Source organism: Pleurotus ostreatus, assembly GCF_014466165.1.
Source record: "Pleurotus ostreatus strain PC9 chromosome Unknown scaffold_6, whole genome shotgun sequence".
In the NCBI taxonomy this organism is placed as follows: Eukaryota; Fungi; Basidiomycota; class Agaricomycetes; order Agaricales; family Pleurotaceae; genus Pleurotus; species Pleurotus ostreatus.
The window spans coordinates 1,446,446-1,465,218 of NW_023503161.1; the positions used below are offsets into that span (position 1 = coordinate 1,446,446).

General features: G+C 51.5%; 7 protein-coding genes across 7 annotated transcripts; 4 read left to right on the forward strand and 3 right to left on the reverse strand.

Moving 5' to 3' along the window:
* Window positions 1-995: 995 nt before the first annotated feature.
* PC9H_008735 (uncharacterized protein) lies at window positions 996-1,966 on the forward strand (the record flags this gene model as incomplete). The annotated part of the gene is made up of 5 exons (XM_036778243.1): window positions 996-1,240; window positions 1,302-1,398; window positions 1,453-1,584; window positions 1,645-1,848; window positions 1,907-1,966. 5 exons carry the CDS (start codon window positions 996-998, stop codon window positions 1,964-1,966), a joined length of 738 nt encoding a protein of 245 aa, XP_036629671.1.
* Window positions 1,967-2,633: 667 nt separating this feature from the next.
* PC9H_008736 (uncharacterized protein) lies at window positions 2,634-4,882 on the reverse strand (the record flags this gene model as incomplete). The annotated part of the gene is made up of 5 exons (XM_036778244.1): window positions 2,634-3,098; window positions 3,152-4,225; window positions 4,282-4,404; window positions 4,461-4,572; window positions 4,635-4,882. The coding sequence occupies 5 exons, from the start codon at window positions 4,880-4,882 to the stop codon at window positions 2,634-2,636; spliced, it is 2,022 nt and encodes a 673-aa protein (XP_036629672.1).
* Window positions 4,883-7,714: 2,832 nt separating this feature from the next.
* PC9H_008737 (uncharacterized protein) lies at window positions 7,715-8,875 on the forward strand (the record flags this gene model as incomplete). The annotated part of the gene is made up of 1 exon (XM_036778245.1): window positions 7,715-8,875. The coding sequence occupies one exon, from the start codon at window positions 7,715-7,717 to the stop codon at window positions 8,873-8,875; it is 1,161 nt and encodes a 386-aa protein (XP_036629673.1).
* A 1,140-nt stretch (window positions 8,876-10,015) lies between these two features.
* Window positions 10,016-12,481, forward strand: GFA1 (glutamine--fructose-6-phosphate transaminase (isomerizing); the record flags this gene model as incomplete). The annotated part of the gene is made up of 6 exons (XM_036778246.1): window positions 10,016-10,057; window positions 10,196-10,841; window positions 10,898-11,706; window positions 11,748-11,965; window positions 12,018-12,392; window positions 12,457-12,481. 6 exons carry the CDS (start codon window positions 10,016-10,018, stop codon window positions 12,479-12,481), a joined length of 2,115 nt encoding a protein of 704 aa, XP_036629674.1.
* A 598-nt stretch (window positions 12,482-13,079) lies between these two features.
* Window positions 13,080-14,714, reverse strand: PC9H_008739 (uncharacterized protein; the record flags this gene model as incomplete). The annotated part of the gene is made up of 4 exons (XM_036778247.1): window positions 13,080-14,044; window positions 14,098-14,208; window positions 14,370-14,530; window positions 14,584-14,714. 4 exons carry the CDS (start codon window positions 14,712-14,714, stop codon window positions 13,080-13,082), a joined length of 1,368 nt encoding a protein of 455 aa, XP_036629675.1.
* Window positions 14,715-15,146: 432 nt separating this feature from the next.
* PC9H_008740 (uncharacterized protein) lies at window positions 15,147-15,746 on the forward strand (the record flags this gene model as incomplete). Its single annotated transcript, XM_036778248.1, has 1 exon — window positions 15,147-15,746. The coding sequence occupies one exon, from the start codon at window positions 15,147-15,149 to the stop codon at window positions 15,744-15,746; it is 600 nt and encodes a 199-aa protein (XP_036629676.1).
* Window positions 15,747-16,276: 530 nt separating this feature from the next.
* Window positions 16,277-18,283, reverse strand: PDE2 (3',5'-cyclic-nucleotide phosphodiesterase; the record flags this gene model as incomplete). The annotated part of the gene is made up of 7 exons (XM_036778249.1): window positions 16,277-16,752; window positions 16,804-17,005; window positions 17,056-17,358; window positions 17,414-17,706; window positions 17,769-17,941; window positions 17,999-18,073; window positions 18,132-18,283. 7 exons carry the CDS (start codon window positions 18,281-18,283, stop codon window positions 16,277-16,279), a joined length of 1,674 nt encoding a protein of 557 aa, XP_036629677.1.
* Between the last annotated feature and the right edge of the window lie 490 nt (window positions 18,284-18,773).

Here is an 18,773-nt window from a genome sequence, read left to right on the forward strand (position 1 = left end):
GCTCCGTTAAGTAGAGAAATTGATCAACTTGGACGATCTTCCAATTCCATGTATTTATTCACATGTATCCATACTCATTAAATGCGCCGACTTCACTGGCCCTTACCTGCCCTTACCGACAATAATCTTCTTCAGGCCTTAGGCCACGAGGCGGACGTTACTCGTATGGGTATTTAAGTGTGCATAGGCCTAGCCCCTAAGACTCGTGAGAAGCGCCAACTACCTGTCCAGGAGCTGCCTTTAGCGATTAGCCGCTCGCACTTGATCAGAAACTCTCATGATCGGTCGACGGTCGCGAGGAGGGCCAACTCATAGACTTCATCAAGCGTCGGAACGCGGGTAGAGGCCATCAGACTGAGTAAATGCCTCAGTGGATGGTTGCTATGTATACCCGGCCCAGCAAACCAAATTGGTAAACTCCATCCTTATTCTTGATCTCGACATTAACTTTGTAACCGCAGCAGGAAGGGTTACTTTTCTTAGCATTCCCGTATCAAAATGAATTCAGACATTGATTCCCTCTGATTCATCTGAGGCCATGATACTGCATCCTAAGAATCGGGGATTCGACTGTATATTGACGATTCATCCAACGAACGATCATAGCCGAACGATCATAGCCTGCTCATGGTCAACCGGCGACAACCAATCACACCCGGAGTCGCACGTTCCTATATCTGTTCAGGTCCTGTTGAACAAATTCGATGGACGGACGAACAACAGGCTGTTTCCAAGGCAGTGGCCAATTGGTGCGAATATCTATGCCACGCGGGATACAATGCAGCCCTGTAACGGGGCCGACAATTGATTTGTATAAAGGCTGACTGCCATGCGAGTCTTTCTTTCAAGCTTGCAGCCTTCAACGCAGCGCGATAAACACTTTTCTTCTAGGACTGGGTCCTTGTTCAACACTCTTTCTAACCTTCCCTCGACATTTATTCCACTTCATCTTCACTCCTTCTATCGCTTATCCTCTCAATCTACTCGGCTTAAATATGTTCTCTACTAAGTCTGTCTTCGGTGCCATCCTGGCTTTGGCCTTTTCTGTCCAAGTTTCAGCTCATGCAGGCGCCACACCCGCCCTCGGAGTAGCCGGACAGATCACTCGAGGGGATGTTGAACGGCCTTCCACTGCCAACCCATGTGGAGAGGTCAACATTGCGCAGAACTTGAATACAGCGACACCGATTGTTGCGGCCGCTGACGGAACTTTCACCGCCACTGTCCAAAACTTCAATGGGTAAATGAACAGCGTCTTATGTTCCATCCTGGCGAAGTTTAACGGTCTATTCTTATTGTAGTGGAAGAGATGGCTCTCGCCAATTTACGGTGGCAATCGACGCTGCAGCTGCGGGAACGAATTTCGTACCAGCTACCGTTACAAAAAATGGTGACCCCGTTAGTCTCTCCTCAACCAATTGGCACTCTAGACCAAACTTACATGCTACACAGGCACCGGCCGCGGTTGGTACTGAGCAATTGGTCGGACAACTACCTGCTGGAACTACTTGCACTGGTGGTCAGGCAGGCAACCTCTGCCTCGCTCAATTCAAGTCTTCTGCCGGCTTTGGTAACTGCGCTGTGGTATGTCGTCCTTGTCCTTTATTTTGTTTTGTAGAATAACTGTAACAATCATCTTCACAGATTCAACAAGGCGCTGCTGCTGCTGCTGGTAACGCTGCTGCTACCGCTGGTAACGCTGCGGCCGGTAACGCTGTTGCTGGAGCCATTGGTGCTGGAGCTGCTGGGGGTGCCGCTGCTGCTGCTGCTGCATCTGCAGCTGGAACCGGACGCGGAAGACGTCCTCAAGGCGGACGTGGGCGAGGCCGTAATGCCGCCGCCGCCGCCGTGAGTTATTTGTCTGACACATGAACGTAACCATTCTCACCCAGTCTTTGTATTACAGGGCACTCGGGCTCCTCGTGCGCTCCTCCATGCACTTAGAACAGCCGAGGAGAAGTTGTAGAGAGTTAGGATGTGTGATGTCTGGGTTGTGCGAAGAGTTCTGATTGCACATTGAAAGCGTTTGTCTCGTTAGGCTGATTGGATCATGCTTGTATGATAGTATCCCTTCAAATCATTTCAAAGAACTTGATAGCATCGACGTAAGTAAGGAGGGAGCGCTCCTTACTCCCGTCGCACGACGAACAACACTCAGACTAGTAATACCTGTAGACAGTGGCCTAGCCTTAATTCCTTCTGCGATTCCCTTGCCGTACAACTTACTCAAAAGGTTGCGTTATGAAATCACACTGCTACCCGGGACTGGGCTAATCCCAGAAGTCAGCAGTGTTCTACTCCATACCTATGGGGAAGTGCCTGCGAGCAATGTGCTGTATATCTCGAACATGGCGCATGCAAAATATTTGAACATACTCGCAGTTTCCTTCTATGGGAGGACGGTAGAGTTTTCCCAAGAGGCAGACACGTCTGACGACGAGCTAGCTTGATACACCAAGAGATGATGGGAATCTCCAGTGCATGCTGAAATGATAGAACAATGATGAATTAGAGATCATACGTTAAACAATTAATGAAAGTTATAATCAACTACTACGTAAATGAATGACCAAGTTCGTGCCCTTCCTACGGTTACAGGCAAGTGACCAGTTAATCCTAAGAGGTGGTATCGTTCAAGCCCACATCCAACTCAACAAAGAGCGGCGGACAACTTCGACGGCCTCTTCGACGGCCTCTTCGACATCTGCTTCAGCACGGGAAGCAAGTTTGGCATCATCATCATCAATATCGACATAGCTGTCATCCTCATCTTCTGAGAGGGAGCGCGGCTGGTTAGGGACATCCGCGACTTCCTCACCACAATCCTCGCCATCGTCTTCAGCGAGGGCGCGGGGTTGGTTGGGGACGTCAGCAACTTCCTCGCCGCAGTCGTCATCGTCGTCCTCAGGAAGGGAGCGGGGTTGCGCAGGGACGGCGGCGATGTCTTCGCCGCAATCCTCGAGGCCTAGATTCTCAGCGCGGGCAAGGAGGGTGTTTTCTTGGTCATCAACATCAACCCATTCTTCAGAGCCATCCTCGGTAACATCGCGGGTGACAGAATCAACCTCCTCAAGCAAAGCGCGAGGGGCACGAGCGCCCTGGTAATGCAATGAACATCAATAAATTCTGTGAGAGGGATAAAAATGCGTACATAGGATCGTCGGGCGCGACCGAAGCTCTTGACTGCGGCGACACGGTTGCCATTGTTATTAACGGCAGTCCTCAGCGTCGTGCGGCCACCTGCAGAGACGGCTGAAGACGAAGCGGAAACGAAGTTCGTGTTGCGGTTGCGGCCACCAGCATTGGCTGAGGCAGACGATTTAGCACTGGCTTGAGCAGAAGCACCGGCGCGAGCTCTTGAGTTGGCGGCAGCATTGGCGGAGGCACGGGCGTTGGCGCTTGCTTGAGCAGAAGCTTTGGCGCGAGCATTGGCATTAGCGTTGGACTGAGCGGCGGATTTGGCGCGGGCATTGGCATTGGCCTGAGCAGTAGACTTAGCACGAGCGTTGGCGTTGGCTTGGGCGGTGGATTTGGCGCGGGCATTGGCCTGAGCATTGGCCTTGGCGCGAGCGTTTGCATTGGCTTGAGCGGTAGCTTTAGCACGGGCATTCGCATTCGCTTGGGCGTGGGCGTTGGCCTGGGCATTGGAAGAAGCCTTTGCGCGAGAGTTGGCATTGGCCTGAGCAGTAGCTTTGGCGCGAGCGTTGGCGTTGGCTTGAGCAGCGGATTTTGCTCTGGCATTTGCGCTAGCTTGGGCGGATGCTTTGGCGCGGGCGTTGGCGTTGGCCTGAGCACTAGCTTTTGCTCGGGCGTTGGCATTGGCCTGGGCGGTTGCCTTTGCTCGAGCATTCGCCTGGGCCTGGGCGTTGGCGTTGGCGTTGGCGTTGGCCTGAGCGTTGGCCCCAGCGTTGGCTTTGGCTTGAGCACTCGCGTTGGCGTTGGCGTTGGCATTGGCCTGAACCCTGGTTTTGGCGACGCGATTCTTGTTATTGGCCGTCCTATTGTTGGTGTTCGTCTTCGTTCGCTGTGCGGTGCCCATACGATTTGTCGCCGACTTGTTGCGGTTGTTGGTATTGACGGTAGCGACTCTAGCCGTAGCAGCAGCGTTGGCCTGGGCGTTGCTGTTTGCGGCGGCACCGCCTGCAGCAGCACCTGCAGAAGCGTTGGCGTTGGCATTTGCGTTGGCATTTGCGTTTGCGTTCGCATTGGCGCCCCCTTGTTGAAGCTACGAGAAGCTGTAAGCACAAGAAACTAGCTTTGTAGCAGATGGAAGAAACGTACCACGACACAATTACCAAATTTCTGACTTGCAGCGTTCAAGAATTGCGCGATACATTTGTTGCCTGTGGAACCGCCAGTGCATGTAGTACCGGCTGGGAGTTGAGCTTGAATAGTCTCCTTGGCCTGCCTCTCTTTAGTAACCTGTCCGTGAAGTCGTTAGTGAGAGTGATGACAAGGACGGGGGCGATACTCACTCTAACACCGTTCTTGGTAATGGTACCTTGAACGAAGTTGCTGCCGGTCGCTGTCGCGTCCACAGACATAGTGAACTGGCGAGACCCGTCAAGTCCTCTATCAATGACGTCAATTAGTAAGATTGCGAAGAGTATGAGTATGTCGATGAAGCAGCGTACGCGTTGTAATTTTCTACGACGACAGAGAAAGACCCATCGGCGTTGACAGGAATAGCGGGAGTTGTATCCAAATTTTGTGCGATGTTTACTCCTGCACCGCAAGGATTTTGGGCATTAGGGCGTCTGACATCCCTGCGCTGCATGGGTTCCTTGATTCCCAATGCGGGATGCGCAGCAGCATGGCCGTACGCGGAGGCGGACAGGCCTGCGATGACGATAGAGGTGGCGACGAATGAGGTGAAGTGCATGATTAGAAAGTCGTAGAAGGTGTCGATGTGAAGGTGTCGAAGAAGCACGAAGGGACGCAGCCACTTGAAGGAGAAATTAAAGGACCGAGGAAGGAGAAGGAACCGGTCCTTGAGAAAGGTAAATCAAGAAAAGAGGAACTCCGGTAGAAAGAGAAAATGAAAGAGGAGGTGAGGAACGATGGGAGGGTTCGTCCGCCTTTTTATAACATTTGCGTACTCTGTTCTGATTCTGTCAATGGCTCTTCATGGTCTCGAAGGGTTGCCGTTGCTCAGTTGTCAGTCGGTAACCTAAGGGCGCCAGTAATCATGGTATTTTATCTGAAGACACCCCTCGGTTTCCTAGTAGCTGACGACATGAACTGTCAATCAGCCAAGTTATATCTAGAACGTATTCAAAGCACGGTGTGCTTACTTGCAAGATGTCCCACTCGTCTTCATCCCTACCGCAAGACTGAGCGTTGGAAAAAGGCGCGAACTTTTAATTGCCCCACCGATGATTCCACAGAAACTTCCTGTTACATGACACTGTGGTCGCCATGCCTTTATTTGAAACGCGTGCGTCAAGAGTGTTCCTGCAACTATAGATGAAAAGATGACCTACAGGGAAGTGACGAACGTAACATCTGATATTAGATTTCGCACTGTTGCCTTGCTCGTTTGGCTGATCGGTTCCCATTCAACGCAAGCCTAACGCCATGAACCTCATCGTAATGATTTCAGATGCTGGTCGGCCTTTCGGCCTCAGCGTGCCGTCGTCCCAACAAGTCCCTTCCGGTCATCAACGTGTCCTGCACTTCAGATTATCAGATCTCAGAGGTCAGTTGGCAAAAGACTGGCTAGTGACGCCTTTCGCGGCGACGACGATAGCAAAAGTAGTATCATTGGCGGATACAGCCATAGATTTCGCACCGCGTACAGTTAAGATAGAATTTGTGGTCTAATCAGAGAGTTTGAAGGATATGTCGTCCTCTAACAGTCGCGAAGGGGATATGTTGGTTATGTAGTAGCCAAATCCGGAAATAGCAGTGATTGTCCTTGCTATATTCGGAGGCTGTCATAAATGGGATAGGGGTTGGTGTATTGAGTTAGGCTGCAGCTCCTTTTCGAGACAGCTTGAACCTCAACCACCATCATGCCTTTGAAGTACGTTTTACATTCTCATATTGAAGCATGAACTGATCAGCAGTAATGCAGTTTTCACGGTCCAAGAGTAACCTGTGAGTCGCGAGTCTCCTCACCCTTGAATCATTGGGGTTGATCCATTTGGAAATACAAGATACGCACAAGCGTCGTACGATTATTCCTGGGTTGGTTTCTACCATAAGCTCTAAACGGTCTTTCTAATGCGTCGGGATAGGTTTCTATATGTCACATTCCACGGCCTTCGGCCTCGCTTTCAAGTGCAACTCGGGAGGCACATTCGAGTCAACTGAACGCGTCAATGAGCATGCTACCTTTGCCGCGTCCCCCTTTCCACTGCACCACCCACGATACGGTGTATTCAATACAAGCGGATAGACTATACGGTTGTTGTAAGGATACACTTTGCGTTCATACGGCAAATCAATCTTGTTTGTACACAACATTTCCTCTGAGCCCTTATACCATTTCAGGACGCTCAACGCCTCTGCCCCTTTCCTCGTTCAACGTCCATGAATGACTATTCAAGCGACCGACCTCTCAGATTGGACACAGCAAGAACCATCGCCTCCAAGCTTAGCGAATTGCACTTGTTTTCTACGGTAATTTACCCTCACGCCAACAGTGATAGACATCACCATTACATACGGTCAGCGGACAGGATGAGGAGAGTAAGGCATGATAGGACGAAAGGAAGAACACTCAAGTGGAGAACACACGCAAGCAATTGGACAAGGGGGACAAGACCGAACTGCAAGCCGTTTGCAATTGTGCTTAGATTAACGACTGTTGCTTCGCAGCTTCGCAGCTTCGTCCCATCGTCCCCCCCCCTTTCCCCCATCAGCACCCTCCTCTATCACTTTGCCTTTCCCCCCAAGCCCATCTCCAGTAATATTTATGTTGAACCTTGCCGCCGCCAGTACGTATTTCTATGCCCTTGCGTTCTTGCTTACTGTGAGTAACTGATATCAACCACCACAATAACCCTGACGGGTTTCTTATAGATCCTGAGCATTCTGTGTGAACCGCTAGATCGCTGTTTAGGTATGTTTCTTATCCTCCGTGACGTTCCCTAGCCAGTCTTCGTTTCCTACTGCCAGCCACCAGCCCATTTTCGTCATGGCTCCTTTGGTGGCGAACCTGGCAAAATAGTGGACGGGCGGTGCGATGGTACCTGCTCAACACAACTGGGGCGTGCAGAGTACTGAATCTGGAACCCTACCCATGGATTACATCCGGTTTGATCAAGTTCACCGTGTATTGTGGTCCACACAGCAGCGAAGTCAGCCCGTTGCTGGGCATGTCAAATAACAATTAGTGTGTACATCGTTTACGAGCACCATGTGGATGTCTTGGCAAAGATTAGTATAGTAGAGGAGAACGGGTATAGTAGAGGGGAACGGGATGTCTCCGGCATTGGCAAGTGCGCAAGCCCAACGCCGAAGGATGTATACAAGCAGTCGGGCGCAAACGACCAAAGGTCGCGATCGTGAGCATGAGCTCAGCCCACGAAGAGTGAGACTACAAAGTCCATCTCCGCGATAATGCAGAGCAAACCAATGTGGCCTGCATATTAGGCTCGTGACCAGCTACCGCCTATGTGTTTGGGAGGACTCTCACGCAACTTGCCTTGACGGTAGCCGGGTATCCATGTTAGCGTCAGTACACCTGCCTTCTTGACCCCTGACTACGATGGCTGCGTTTCCGCCTGGGATATCATCGCGGATCGTGCAAACCGCTGAGCTCGACGTGCACATCCTAGAAGCTCTTCCACCAAACGGTGTTTCGCCGAAGCCGCCGCTGCTCCTCCTGCTTCACGGATTCCCTGAGCTCGCGTATTCCTGGCGGAAAGTCATACTCCCCCTCGCGGCAGCAGGGTACCATGTCGTCGCCCCAGATCAGAGGGGTTACGGTCGCACTACCCCCGCACGCACCGGAGACTCAGCCTCTCCATCGATAATCAAATATACAGATGACCTGTCTCCGTATCGCATGCTGAACCTTGTCAAGGACATCGTAGCTCTGATCCACGCGCTGGGGTACCCCTTCGCTTCTGCCGTCATAGGACACGACTTTGGGTCGAACGTGGCCGGGTTCTGTGCTATCATTCGCCCTGATCTGTTCAAATCAGCGGTGATGATGAGTGCACCGTGCACCGGAGCACCCCCTCTTATCACCAACCGTAGTCGCGCGTCATCAGAATCCGTACCGCAAATGGCTGATAGGCTGCTTTCCCGGTTGACGACCCCGAGAAAGCACTACACGATGTACTACTCATCGGCCGAGGCCAATGACGATATGATGAACGCTCCAGGGGGGCTGCACGCGTTCTTACGTGCGTATTATCATGTTAAGAGCGCCGATTGGGAGGGGAACAACCCGTATAAGTTGCCTGCCATGTCGGCGGAGGCTGTTGCTGTTATGCCCCATTACTACATCATGCCGTTGGACTCTACCATGCCTGAGTGCGTGGTGAAACACGCACCGCAGAACTCGAGCGAGAACACTTGGCTTCCGGATTCTGAACTCGCTTATTACACGGGCGAGTTCGCGAGGACGGGGTTCCAGGGGGGGTTGAATTGGTATCGGTGCATGACGGATGTGCGATGGATGGATGATCTGTTGGTCTTTTCTGGAAAGCAGATCGAGGTGCCGGCGATGTTCATATCGGGGAGGAAGGATTGGGGGACGTACCAAGTGCCTGGTGCGGTGGAAGCGATGAAGGAGAAGGTTTGCAGGCATATGGCAAACGAAGACTTTGTGCTCGTGGATGGGGCTGGTCATTGGGTTCAACAAGAACAACCGGAGGCTGTAATAGAAGAGGTGTTGAGGTTCTTGACGAAGGTCTTGTAAATATTATTGTACTTATCGATTCATATGTGCGAAATGATGTATTGATCGAAGGACATTTGATATTTACTATGTCTAACATGAAGAGATACTGTAAGTACGCACGAAGTTAGTACGAAGTAGATGGTAAGTAGGACGTAAACACCATGATGGTTGTAGACGAACCGCTTCCGCAAGAGTGGTTGGTATTTAGTAGCCTTTCCTCTTGACATACCTTCAGCATGAGCAAGCCAATTGATTTTCCCGGGTGACGAACTCGCGCATCAGTTACATAACACATAACATGAGGAGATAAGAAACGGAGAGCGCGTCGGCGGGCAACAGTGACCGACTCGGAAATGCTACCAGCGAGAAAATGTTTCTACATCCGAATGGATACGGAAAGAGAGCGATTCTGCACTCACATACGGGCTGCCCGGAGCCGCGCAAAGTCTTCTGGAGCACGCACGTTTGAAACCAGCGCGAGCGCTGTGTACGACAAGGCAGAACAATCAACGTTGGCGTCAGGAACGACCCATATGTGGGCGGAGAGAAGATCGGGCCAACGATGTCGTGGTTTCCACGGGGCAGTGCTGATGCAGCATCATCACTCGGCAGGTTTGTGGCAAGTCCGAGCGCGAAGTTACATCTTGCTGCACTCCTGCGACGTACTCGGCGCAGTAGAGCCAGTCGGAGATCAGCTCTGCGCCAAGTTTGAAACACATCCACCTCCAGCCAAGCCCAAACGCGCGTCGTCGCGGTCGTGTTTCCTCAAGGCTTGTCGCGGTCTTGGTCGAGCAGTAAGGTGAACTGTTCCAAGGTCGGTCGATGCTGGCCGCGGACACCCACTGTGATACTTCTCGCCGAAATCAGGGGCGCGGCGACGGATAGCCATTGAGCATAACAGTGATCGCGTATATCAATATTCTTGACGGCGGAGGCTGTGACCAAGCGACACGAAATGTTAAGGGTGTTTGTTTTGACATGTTTTACACTGGTGTATCAGAAACTACTTAAAGACCATCGCGATTAACGAGGTTCCTCTCCCCCATTTCCCATCCCATCTTCACCGATAACCGTCATACCCAAGTACGTCGCCGTCGTGCTCGTCGCCGACCGCGATACCAAGCTCATTGTGACTGTCCTTAGACTTTTGATTAGATCATGTGTGGAATCTTCGGCTACTGTAGCTTCTTGAAGGAGAAGGTGAGTTGCTATTCATATACATCTTTGCAACGGCGCATTGTTGGGCACGCCGTCTGGCCGATGCGGCTGCTCGCGCAAGCGTTGCCTATATGCGTGTTGGATAATCAGTACATGTATGCTAACTCGGTCGCTATATAGAAACGCCAAGAGGTGCTGGACGTCCTCTGCAATGGTCTTCAGCGCGAAGAGTACCGTGGTTACGATTCGGCTGGTCTCGGTGTCGATGGCGACAAGCCCGGCGAGGTCCTTTTCTTCAAGGAAGTTGGCAAGGTTGCCGGCCTGCGCAAGAAGATCGCTTCATCGAGCGTTGACTTTGAGAAGACTTTCGTTTCGCAAGTTTCCATCGCCCATACTCGATGGGCTACCCATGGTCCTCCATCGGAGAGGAACTGTCACCCTGTTGCATCCGATCCCACGGCAGACTTCCTCCTCGTTCACAACGGCATCGTTACGAACGCCGGCGAGTTGAGGCTTGTGCTGCAAAAGCGCGGCTACACTTTCAGAACCGAGACCGACACTGAAGCTGCAGCCATCCTCACCAAGTACATTTATGACTCTCAACCTGACAAGCGCATCAACTTCACCGATCTCGTCAAGGCCGTCTTGAAAGAGCTCGAAGGCTCCTTCGCGTTCGTCTTCAAGTCGAGGCACTACCCCAATGAGGTCGTCACTGCTCGTCGTGGTTCACCCTTGCTCATTGGTGTCAAGACTGACAAGAAGCTCAAAGTGGACTTCGTGGATGTCGAGTTTGCTGGACAAACTGATGAGAATAAGGTCGAATCTCGTGAGTAACCCAGTTAATTTCCCCTCGTTGTCAGACTTGACCAAAGAATCGTTTAGTGCATCAACCCAACTCACCTACGGCCCTGCTCGCACCACCATCGGCCAACCCCAAGGTCCTTCGCACCCAATCCCGCGCATTCATGTCTGAGGATGGCCTCCCCCAACCCATCGAATTCTTCATCGCTTCCGATGCTGCCGCCATCGTTGAGCACACGAAGCGCGTCCTTTACCTCGAAGACGATGACATCGCACACATTACCGATGGTCAACTCCACATCCACCGTCTCCGCCGTAAGGAGGAGGGTCACCAAACGCCCAGCCAAATTGCTACCACCCGTACCATCGAAACTCTCGAACTGGAAATCGCGGCCATTATGAAGGGCAAGTTCGATACTTTCATGCAGAAGGAAATCTATGAGCAGCCCGAGTCCGTCGTCAACACCATGCGTGGTCGTGTCAACTTCGATACTAGTCGGATCACCTTGGGTGGTCTCCGTGCTTACCTTCCTATCATGCGTCGCTGCAGGCGCATGGTGTTCATCGCATGTGGTACCAGCTACCACTCGTGCATCGCGACTAGAGCCATCTTCGAGGAACTCACTGAGATTCCGGTCAGCATCGAACTCGCTAGCGATTTCTTGGATCGCAAGACACCTATCTTCCGAGATGACGTTTGCGTCTTCTTGAGCCAGAGCGGTGAGACTGCTGACACTATCTTGGCCTTGAGGTACTGTCTGGAGCGTGGCGCTCTTTGCGTTGGTGTTGTCAACACTGTCGGCTCCACCATCTCCAGAGAGACCCACTGCGGTGTTCACATCAATGCCGGACCTGAAGTCGGTGTTGCTTCTACCAAGGTAAGAGTCACGGTTGAAGCAATTAAGTAGTCATTACTAAACTCCGATTACAGGCATACACTTCTCAGTATATCGCCCTCCTCATGATGGCTCTTCAGCTCTCCGAAGATCGTATCTCCTTCACAGAACGCCGCAACCAAATCATCGCTGGTCTTCACGAGCTCCCTGGCCAGATCAAGGTCGTCCTTGAGCAAGATCGCGCTCTCCAGCAGTTGGCTACCACCGTCTTGGCCAACTCTAAGAGTCTGTTGATCATGGGTAGAGGTTACCAGTGAGTTGTTTCTACTCGGCCCGTTGTGTTGCCTGTCTAAGTCCTCGATTAGATACGCGACTTGCTTAGAAGGTGCCCTCAAGATCAAGGAAATCAGTTACATGCACTCGGAAGGTATCCTTGCTGGTGAACTGAAGCACGGCCCTCTCGCTTTGGTCGACGAAAACATGCCGGTTATCATCATCATGACCCAAGACTCGCTCTACCCCAAAGTGCAATCTGCATTCGCCCAGATCACTGCACGCAAGGCCCAGCCCATCGTCATGTGCTGCGAAAACGATGAGAGCATCCCCCAGGGAGCGAAGACCGTCCGCGTACCCAAGACTGTCGATTGTCTCCAAGGCTTGCTGAACGTTATTCCCCTTCAATTGCTCAGCTACCATTTGGCCGTCAAGAACGGCTACGACGTCGACTTCCCGAGGAACTTGTGAGTGCTCTTATTGATTTGGTTCGTGGGGGTAATGAGCTGACTGCTTGTTTGTATACTTCAGGGCCAAGTCTGTGACTGTCGAGTAGATGAGGTTCGCTGGAGATTCATACCCACCCACATGGACGTTTCGCTTTCACTGCTATTTTGAACGGACAATAAAATGAGAAAATTAGTGTATAATGCTAGCTTCGTACTGGATAGATTCAATTGATTGAAATGGCTGTGGTTGGATTGGAGTGCACAATGCTTCGACTCTTTGGTGAAAGGTGAAACTGGCCGCGCACCTGGAATCCACTTGTTGCTTGACGTCTTGACAGCGAAGGACGGATGCCAACCATGACCACAGTATGTGTGGGCCTTCCGGCGTGCAAACTTGGCTATCGCTTTCTCGCTACATGCCTCTCTTCGTCCATGACTGAACAGGCCAATGGCCACAATGGTATCATCATTCCAAAAGGTGCGGGGCTGATCTATATACGAGACAGGGATGCAAGACTCTCAAAGTGTACGGTGACTAGATCTCAAGTTGAAGGGGCTGTCAGGGGGCTGTCAGGGAGTAGAAATTGGTGTCCTTCGAGTCGACGACGCAGAGACTGTCTTGTTTGCGAATCATATCACATAGTCCAATAATATGATGATACCACGGACGCATAATATCCATAAGAAATATCACAGCAATAGATGCTACGCCTCCTCGCTCTTTCTAGTCGCATAGGAGGGGATGTCAATGATCAAACAAAAGCTACCGTAGATGAAATTCAACTGGGCTTCGTTCCCAAAGGAAGCAAATGGAACCTCCGCGCAAGCGTGTGTCGGCTCACTGAGCCACCAAACTTCCGGCTTCTTTCGTCCGCAGGTTTGCAGTGTCGCCGTCTCCTCGCCAGATTCGTCGTCCGAGTCGTCGTCCGAAGCATTTGCTTCGTGCGGCTGCGCGGGTTCATTGGCTCGCAGCACCTCATAGCGGCCATACGCTGAGCGGAGGTAGTAGTAGATGCTTTCGTCTCCAATGGAATCTAAACTCGGGATGGAACGCATCAGCAATCCTAGACCGTCGACCCAAGTTTCATCATCAAATTCCTGTTCTGAATATTCATCCTCCCACATTTCCCTCAAGTCGATGTAGACTTTGATCACGGCCTTGAGACCGAGGGATGTGCTGATCCGGGCCACCAGAGCGTCTTCTCCTTTGAGGTTCTCGGAGACAGACTGTACGGCTTCCCGTTTGGCAGTAGTACTCACCGGGTACTCGTACTTGAGCCCCCAGCCGACTAATCCACCGTCGGTCAGGAAGTCAGGGTCTTTCAAGAGACTGGACAATGTAGCCTCGAAGGGATGCACAACGGACGTTGCAGTCTGAACCACGGGGGCTGGCTCTTGAGCGAAGAAGAGGTTGTACGTGAGGGTGATCCGGTGGCCAGATTCAACGGGCAAGACCTCATGCTCAATGTCGCCAAAGAAGGCAATGTAGCCGATAGATGGCTCATTTTGAAGAGCCAAGGTGGCGGCGGAATCGTATGTCCATATCTCGTCCTTGGTGCGGAGAACCAGTTGGCCTCCTTTATGAGAAATTGGGAGCACAACGACAAGTGATCCAAGCATTGATTCACTGCGTGGGGTGTCTTTGTGAGCCTTGAAGAATGATCCAGGACCTAACAGAATCATCAATTCCAGTGATAGCGATGCCCCTTTCCGATGTGCGTACCGTAAACATTTGGTTTATAGAGCTCCCATCTGAACGGTCGCCCGTCCACGAGTAACTCTGAGCTAATCTTGTCGGGAATTTGCAGTTGCCCGAGTGTTGGGTTCTGACAATCTAGGCGGTACAGGGGTTACAGGGGTTCACGTGACTACATAGATAGTTCGCGCGTGCATGTATACTTTTTCTTCATGCGTTTGCTGGAGTCCCAGCCAAACGCAATACATAGCTGCTTGCTCACTCGGAATTCGCGCGACCTCACCAGCTTATTTCAACACCGAGATCAATGTTCATGGCAAAATTCTCTATGTCCATCTTCCCAGCTTTGCGGTAAGTTTCGTCGAGCAAATCTTCCTGGTTTCGGCCAAATGTTGCGGGTTCGCATAGCTTTGCAAGCAGTTGCACCTGAGTATCTTCAGGAGTGCGAAGATCTAGTTGCCTGTGTGCCTCTGAATCAGCTATAAAGTGTGTAGAATTATAAGGGAGAAATACCCTGTAGTTCCACCACGGCTGAAGAACAGTGTTGTCGACTGGGGCGGCAGGAGGGCGACCCCTGAGATGTCTGGGACTCTATTTGCCACAGTGCCTTGGAGCTGTTCTAGTTGTTTCGTGGTTACGGACATGTTTACGCTCTCGCCTTATACTGGTCTGAGCTCGAGTCGAGTCACCCCTAGTCACCCTAACCCCTATTCTTGTGCAGGAGTGAGCACATGCGGGCCGCGGGCGACGACCCTGCAGGTCCACCAAATTCACCCAGTTTCGACGGTAAGTGTCTTTGTGAGAGCACCAGAGTACTCTCATGTGATCCCTTCAAAAGGGCTCACTGAATTACCAAATGTCTGCAGTTCACCACCAGATGTCCTCTCAGCCGACAGCCAGCACGAGTAGCAGTGCCCAACCAAACGCTCATAGTTATTATCGACCCAAAGGACACAACCAGTCTCAGGACGCGAACCAAGGATCATCAATGGTCCCATCGTGGTCATCCAGCACGGCGCAGATATGATCTTGCAACTAATCGAATCCGAAAAAGCTGCAGTCGCGAAGAACTACGAATGCGAACTATCCTCACTTCGCTATACAAACGAGCAACTTCTCCTACACTGCAGAAGCAATTTCATGAGTACCGCGTCAGTACAGCGAAGGAGCTGAATGCAGCCGTCACGGCGGCTAAAACGGGTTCGGGAGATGTTCTGAAGGGCATTTCGAAACGCTTGGGAGAGAAGGAGGCGCAGATGAACGTGTTAAACATGGCTCTGGATCGCGCTGGGCTTTGTCAAGAACACCAGGGGTTACTGCGATTCTCTGGTGAATGGCAGACCTTCGTCGAAGGGCTCCTCAGAATGCCAGATGGGCAAACCACGGTTCCCCTGGAGCAATACCCTCTAGACCCGTGCTCCCTGCTCCGATTCCTGCAAAACACGCACAAAACGTATCTCAGCACTGTTCGACATCTGCAGGAGAAGTGCACTGCAGCTGAGAAGGAGCGCGACGAGTTGCGCGTGTTGTTGGCAAATTCCCAAATGTTTTTCCAGCTCCTGATGGCAAGCTTTTCCTTTATTGATTACATCTCCATTCCGATACACGAATACGTCCCGGGGGAGTCCCTGCTCCTTGTTGTGAGTCGTTTCATTCTGAAAGAGTCCCATAGTTGAGAGGATTTCAGGCAATACTATGTAGCGCCGTTGTACGGTACATAATCCCAGTATACCATCATGGTGGCTCTGGCTTACCCAGCACGAACCAACTGAAGTGAAGTAACCAGCGCTATGGTAGTGCTCGCCGCTGATGCCTAGAGGTCGGTGAATCCGTGTCTCCTTCCATCTCCGCCAGTCCCCCGAAAACTACTTGTCCAACGTACAGACGTCCAAGGGGCACTTTGACAATTCCTGTCAGTGTGTCAACTCTCGATCGCTTCGATCACAGATTACTTCTTCCTTCCCAGACACCCAAAGCACGGCTATTTCTCAATTTCACGAAAGAGCGACCCAACCGGGGTATACAAATGGCCACTCGATCAATCATACAATACAAACCAACCAGACGTATACGACTATGAGTGAGAAGATCGAAACGGAGAGAGAGGAGAAGAGGACCTGCTTTTCTATGCTACATGAGATAACTGGATGATATACTACACGTCGTCGCAGAAAGGAATTTGGATACGCAGAACAAGTAATCATAATCACTTGGGGAAAGGAAGATTGGGGCTCCATGAGTTCCGGTTTTCACACAGCTTTCTCTTCCTTTTCGCTACTTGCGAAACTGCTCGGAAGATTGCGCCCGTGTCGCTGACATAGGGAAGGGGTGCATTGCTTCCACAGCTAGACGGCGGCCGGTTATTTGTTGAGGAGACGTCCGATTGCGGTGAGAAGAGGAAGCTCGATGCAACAGACTCCGTAGGTGACGAAGGCCCTGAGGGCACCATATCACTATGCTTGGAGTCTGACGAAGAACTAGAGCACGCGCTGCGGTTAGGATTCGTATAGGTCGTCCAAACTGGGGTCGGTAACGTAAGTGGGAAGGCGTTAGAGAAATCCCGCGGGAGCTTAGGAGAATGAGGTGGGTATATGGCGGGCGTCTGGGTATTCTCGAGATCACGCGCTCGTGCTTGCCATCTGTTCAGGTTATCCTGGCATTGGTCGGCGTAGCATCGCATCTCTGCAGAAGATCAGCAAATGCGAGCGGCGTTGATGGTAGAAACCAATTCACCAGGGATGGCTTTCGCCGTTAGATCAAGTAATGGTTTCGCAAATTTGGTGATAAAAAAGATTTGACCCTTCGCCTCGCTTAGACGGCTTGCAACAGGTAAGATGGTGCATGGGAGTTCGTAATGCTTTTCAAGAATCGTCTGAGATAGCCACTCTTGCGCTAGCGCAGAAGCCCAGTGTTGAGATACATCATACGGCCGGCTCTGTCGGAGGATAAGAAGGCCGTCAGATCAAGACAGATCATGTCACTCACAGGGTTGCTGATGTCTGCGCACTTCAGCAAGGCCTGACAGGTTATGGTTTGCCTGTTGCATATCGGGCCAACCTCTCCTGCAGCCATCGCCTCCATCCGACGCATAAAATCATCGTGGACACCCATATCTGTTGCAAGAACGGTCTCACAAAGCAGTTTCTTCGCACGGTTACCATGAGTGGTGTTGTCGAAAAGTACGCCGAGACCATGATGGCGCATTACACGTAATAGAAGTTGGTAGTGTAGCTGCTCTAGAGCTGACTTGTCGTCGAATACCAAGGACAAAGGGGTTCGAGCGTTCTTCTGCCGTTCATCCCGTGCATTAGCATTAGATAAAGCGAGGCTGAGAAGCACGCACCATGAACAAATTCGTGAATCCAGGATGTCCGACGTCATGGCCGATAGCGGCGATGTAAACAACAAATAGCTCAACGGGGCCTAAGGACGTGACGATAGGCCCGCTGTCCCACGTTTTGTCTGGCCTCCAGATGCGATCGTCGCCGTTCAATATAGATACCGGCGGCACTACGCCTGCTGAGCGTAAATAGCAGTGAACTGCTTGCAGAACATCTAGAGCATGTTGGAAGTTGTGATACGTGTTCTCCAACCGGTATATTCGTCTAAGATGGAACACGAAGGAGGATATTTGGTCTGATACGGATCATGTGATAAATGGGGTGATGTGAATGCTATACAGAATGGAGGACACGCACTGAGAGAGATGGCGATGGTTTCTTGCATGCCCTGTATGCGGTACAATGTCTCGAATATTATCATCGTGCACGCAATGGCCTCTTCGTCGGGGAGTTTGTGAGGCTCAAAGTGCCAATCGTCCAGAGCATCAATAAGTCGTCGTCTGGTAGTCTTCGTTATAGTCGTAGGAACACTGCTAAACAGTCAAGACCTGCACGAAAATCAGCAAAAATGGGGATAAGGGACGTACAAATCAAGGTCGTTTTCGTTAACAGCGTTGCTCGTCTGCTCGAACATTTCACTCAGCAATTCTGCATATCGGGTCCTAGCAAGAAGATGAACTCTTCGCTGAAGATAGAAGATAAGGCCTATATGAAGCTCACGATTGATATTCGTCGTCCTGCCCGTACCCCAACCAGCCTTTGCCTTGCCCAGGATTGCCTGTCGCAAGGAGGAGGCCCCCTAGATCAGCACTCCTTCGCCTGCCGTATATTCCCTCGCTGAAGTCTCCAGGCATTCTCTCGAGACACGGCATGCGAAAATTGTCGGACACTGGGGCTTGATTCGAGGTCGACGACGGATTGAGAGTATTGAGATATGAGACGGATGAAAGTTCCTCGATCGCGTGGCTGACCCCTCCTTACTTGCCTCGTGGGACTTTAATAGGCCCCGGCAGCATCAGCCGATGGGACCCCGAATCACAACATCACGCAAAACGGCCCCTAAGCTGTCCATTTATAGACAATATTTCCGGGGTCTTACTACGAGTCCCGCAAAACAAGCTAAGCACCGGATGTAGCACTGCAAAGCCATTTGTCGTGTACAATGGCCCGTTCGTTGCTTGAATGAACCTTACAGAATGCTGCGATACTTTATTGTATGGCCATTCTCGCCTCAGCCGCACTCCCGGATATCTCTGCAGTACTTTGTCGGCGACTCAGGGTACCGGGCGCCATCCTCGTGGGCAATGCGGGAAATCGTGGCACTCACGCGGCAAGCTGCAAAGATGAGCGGTGGCGCCGCCT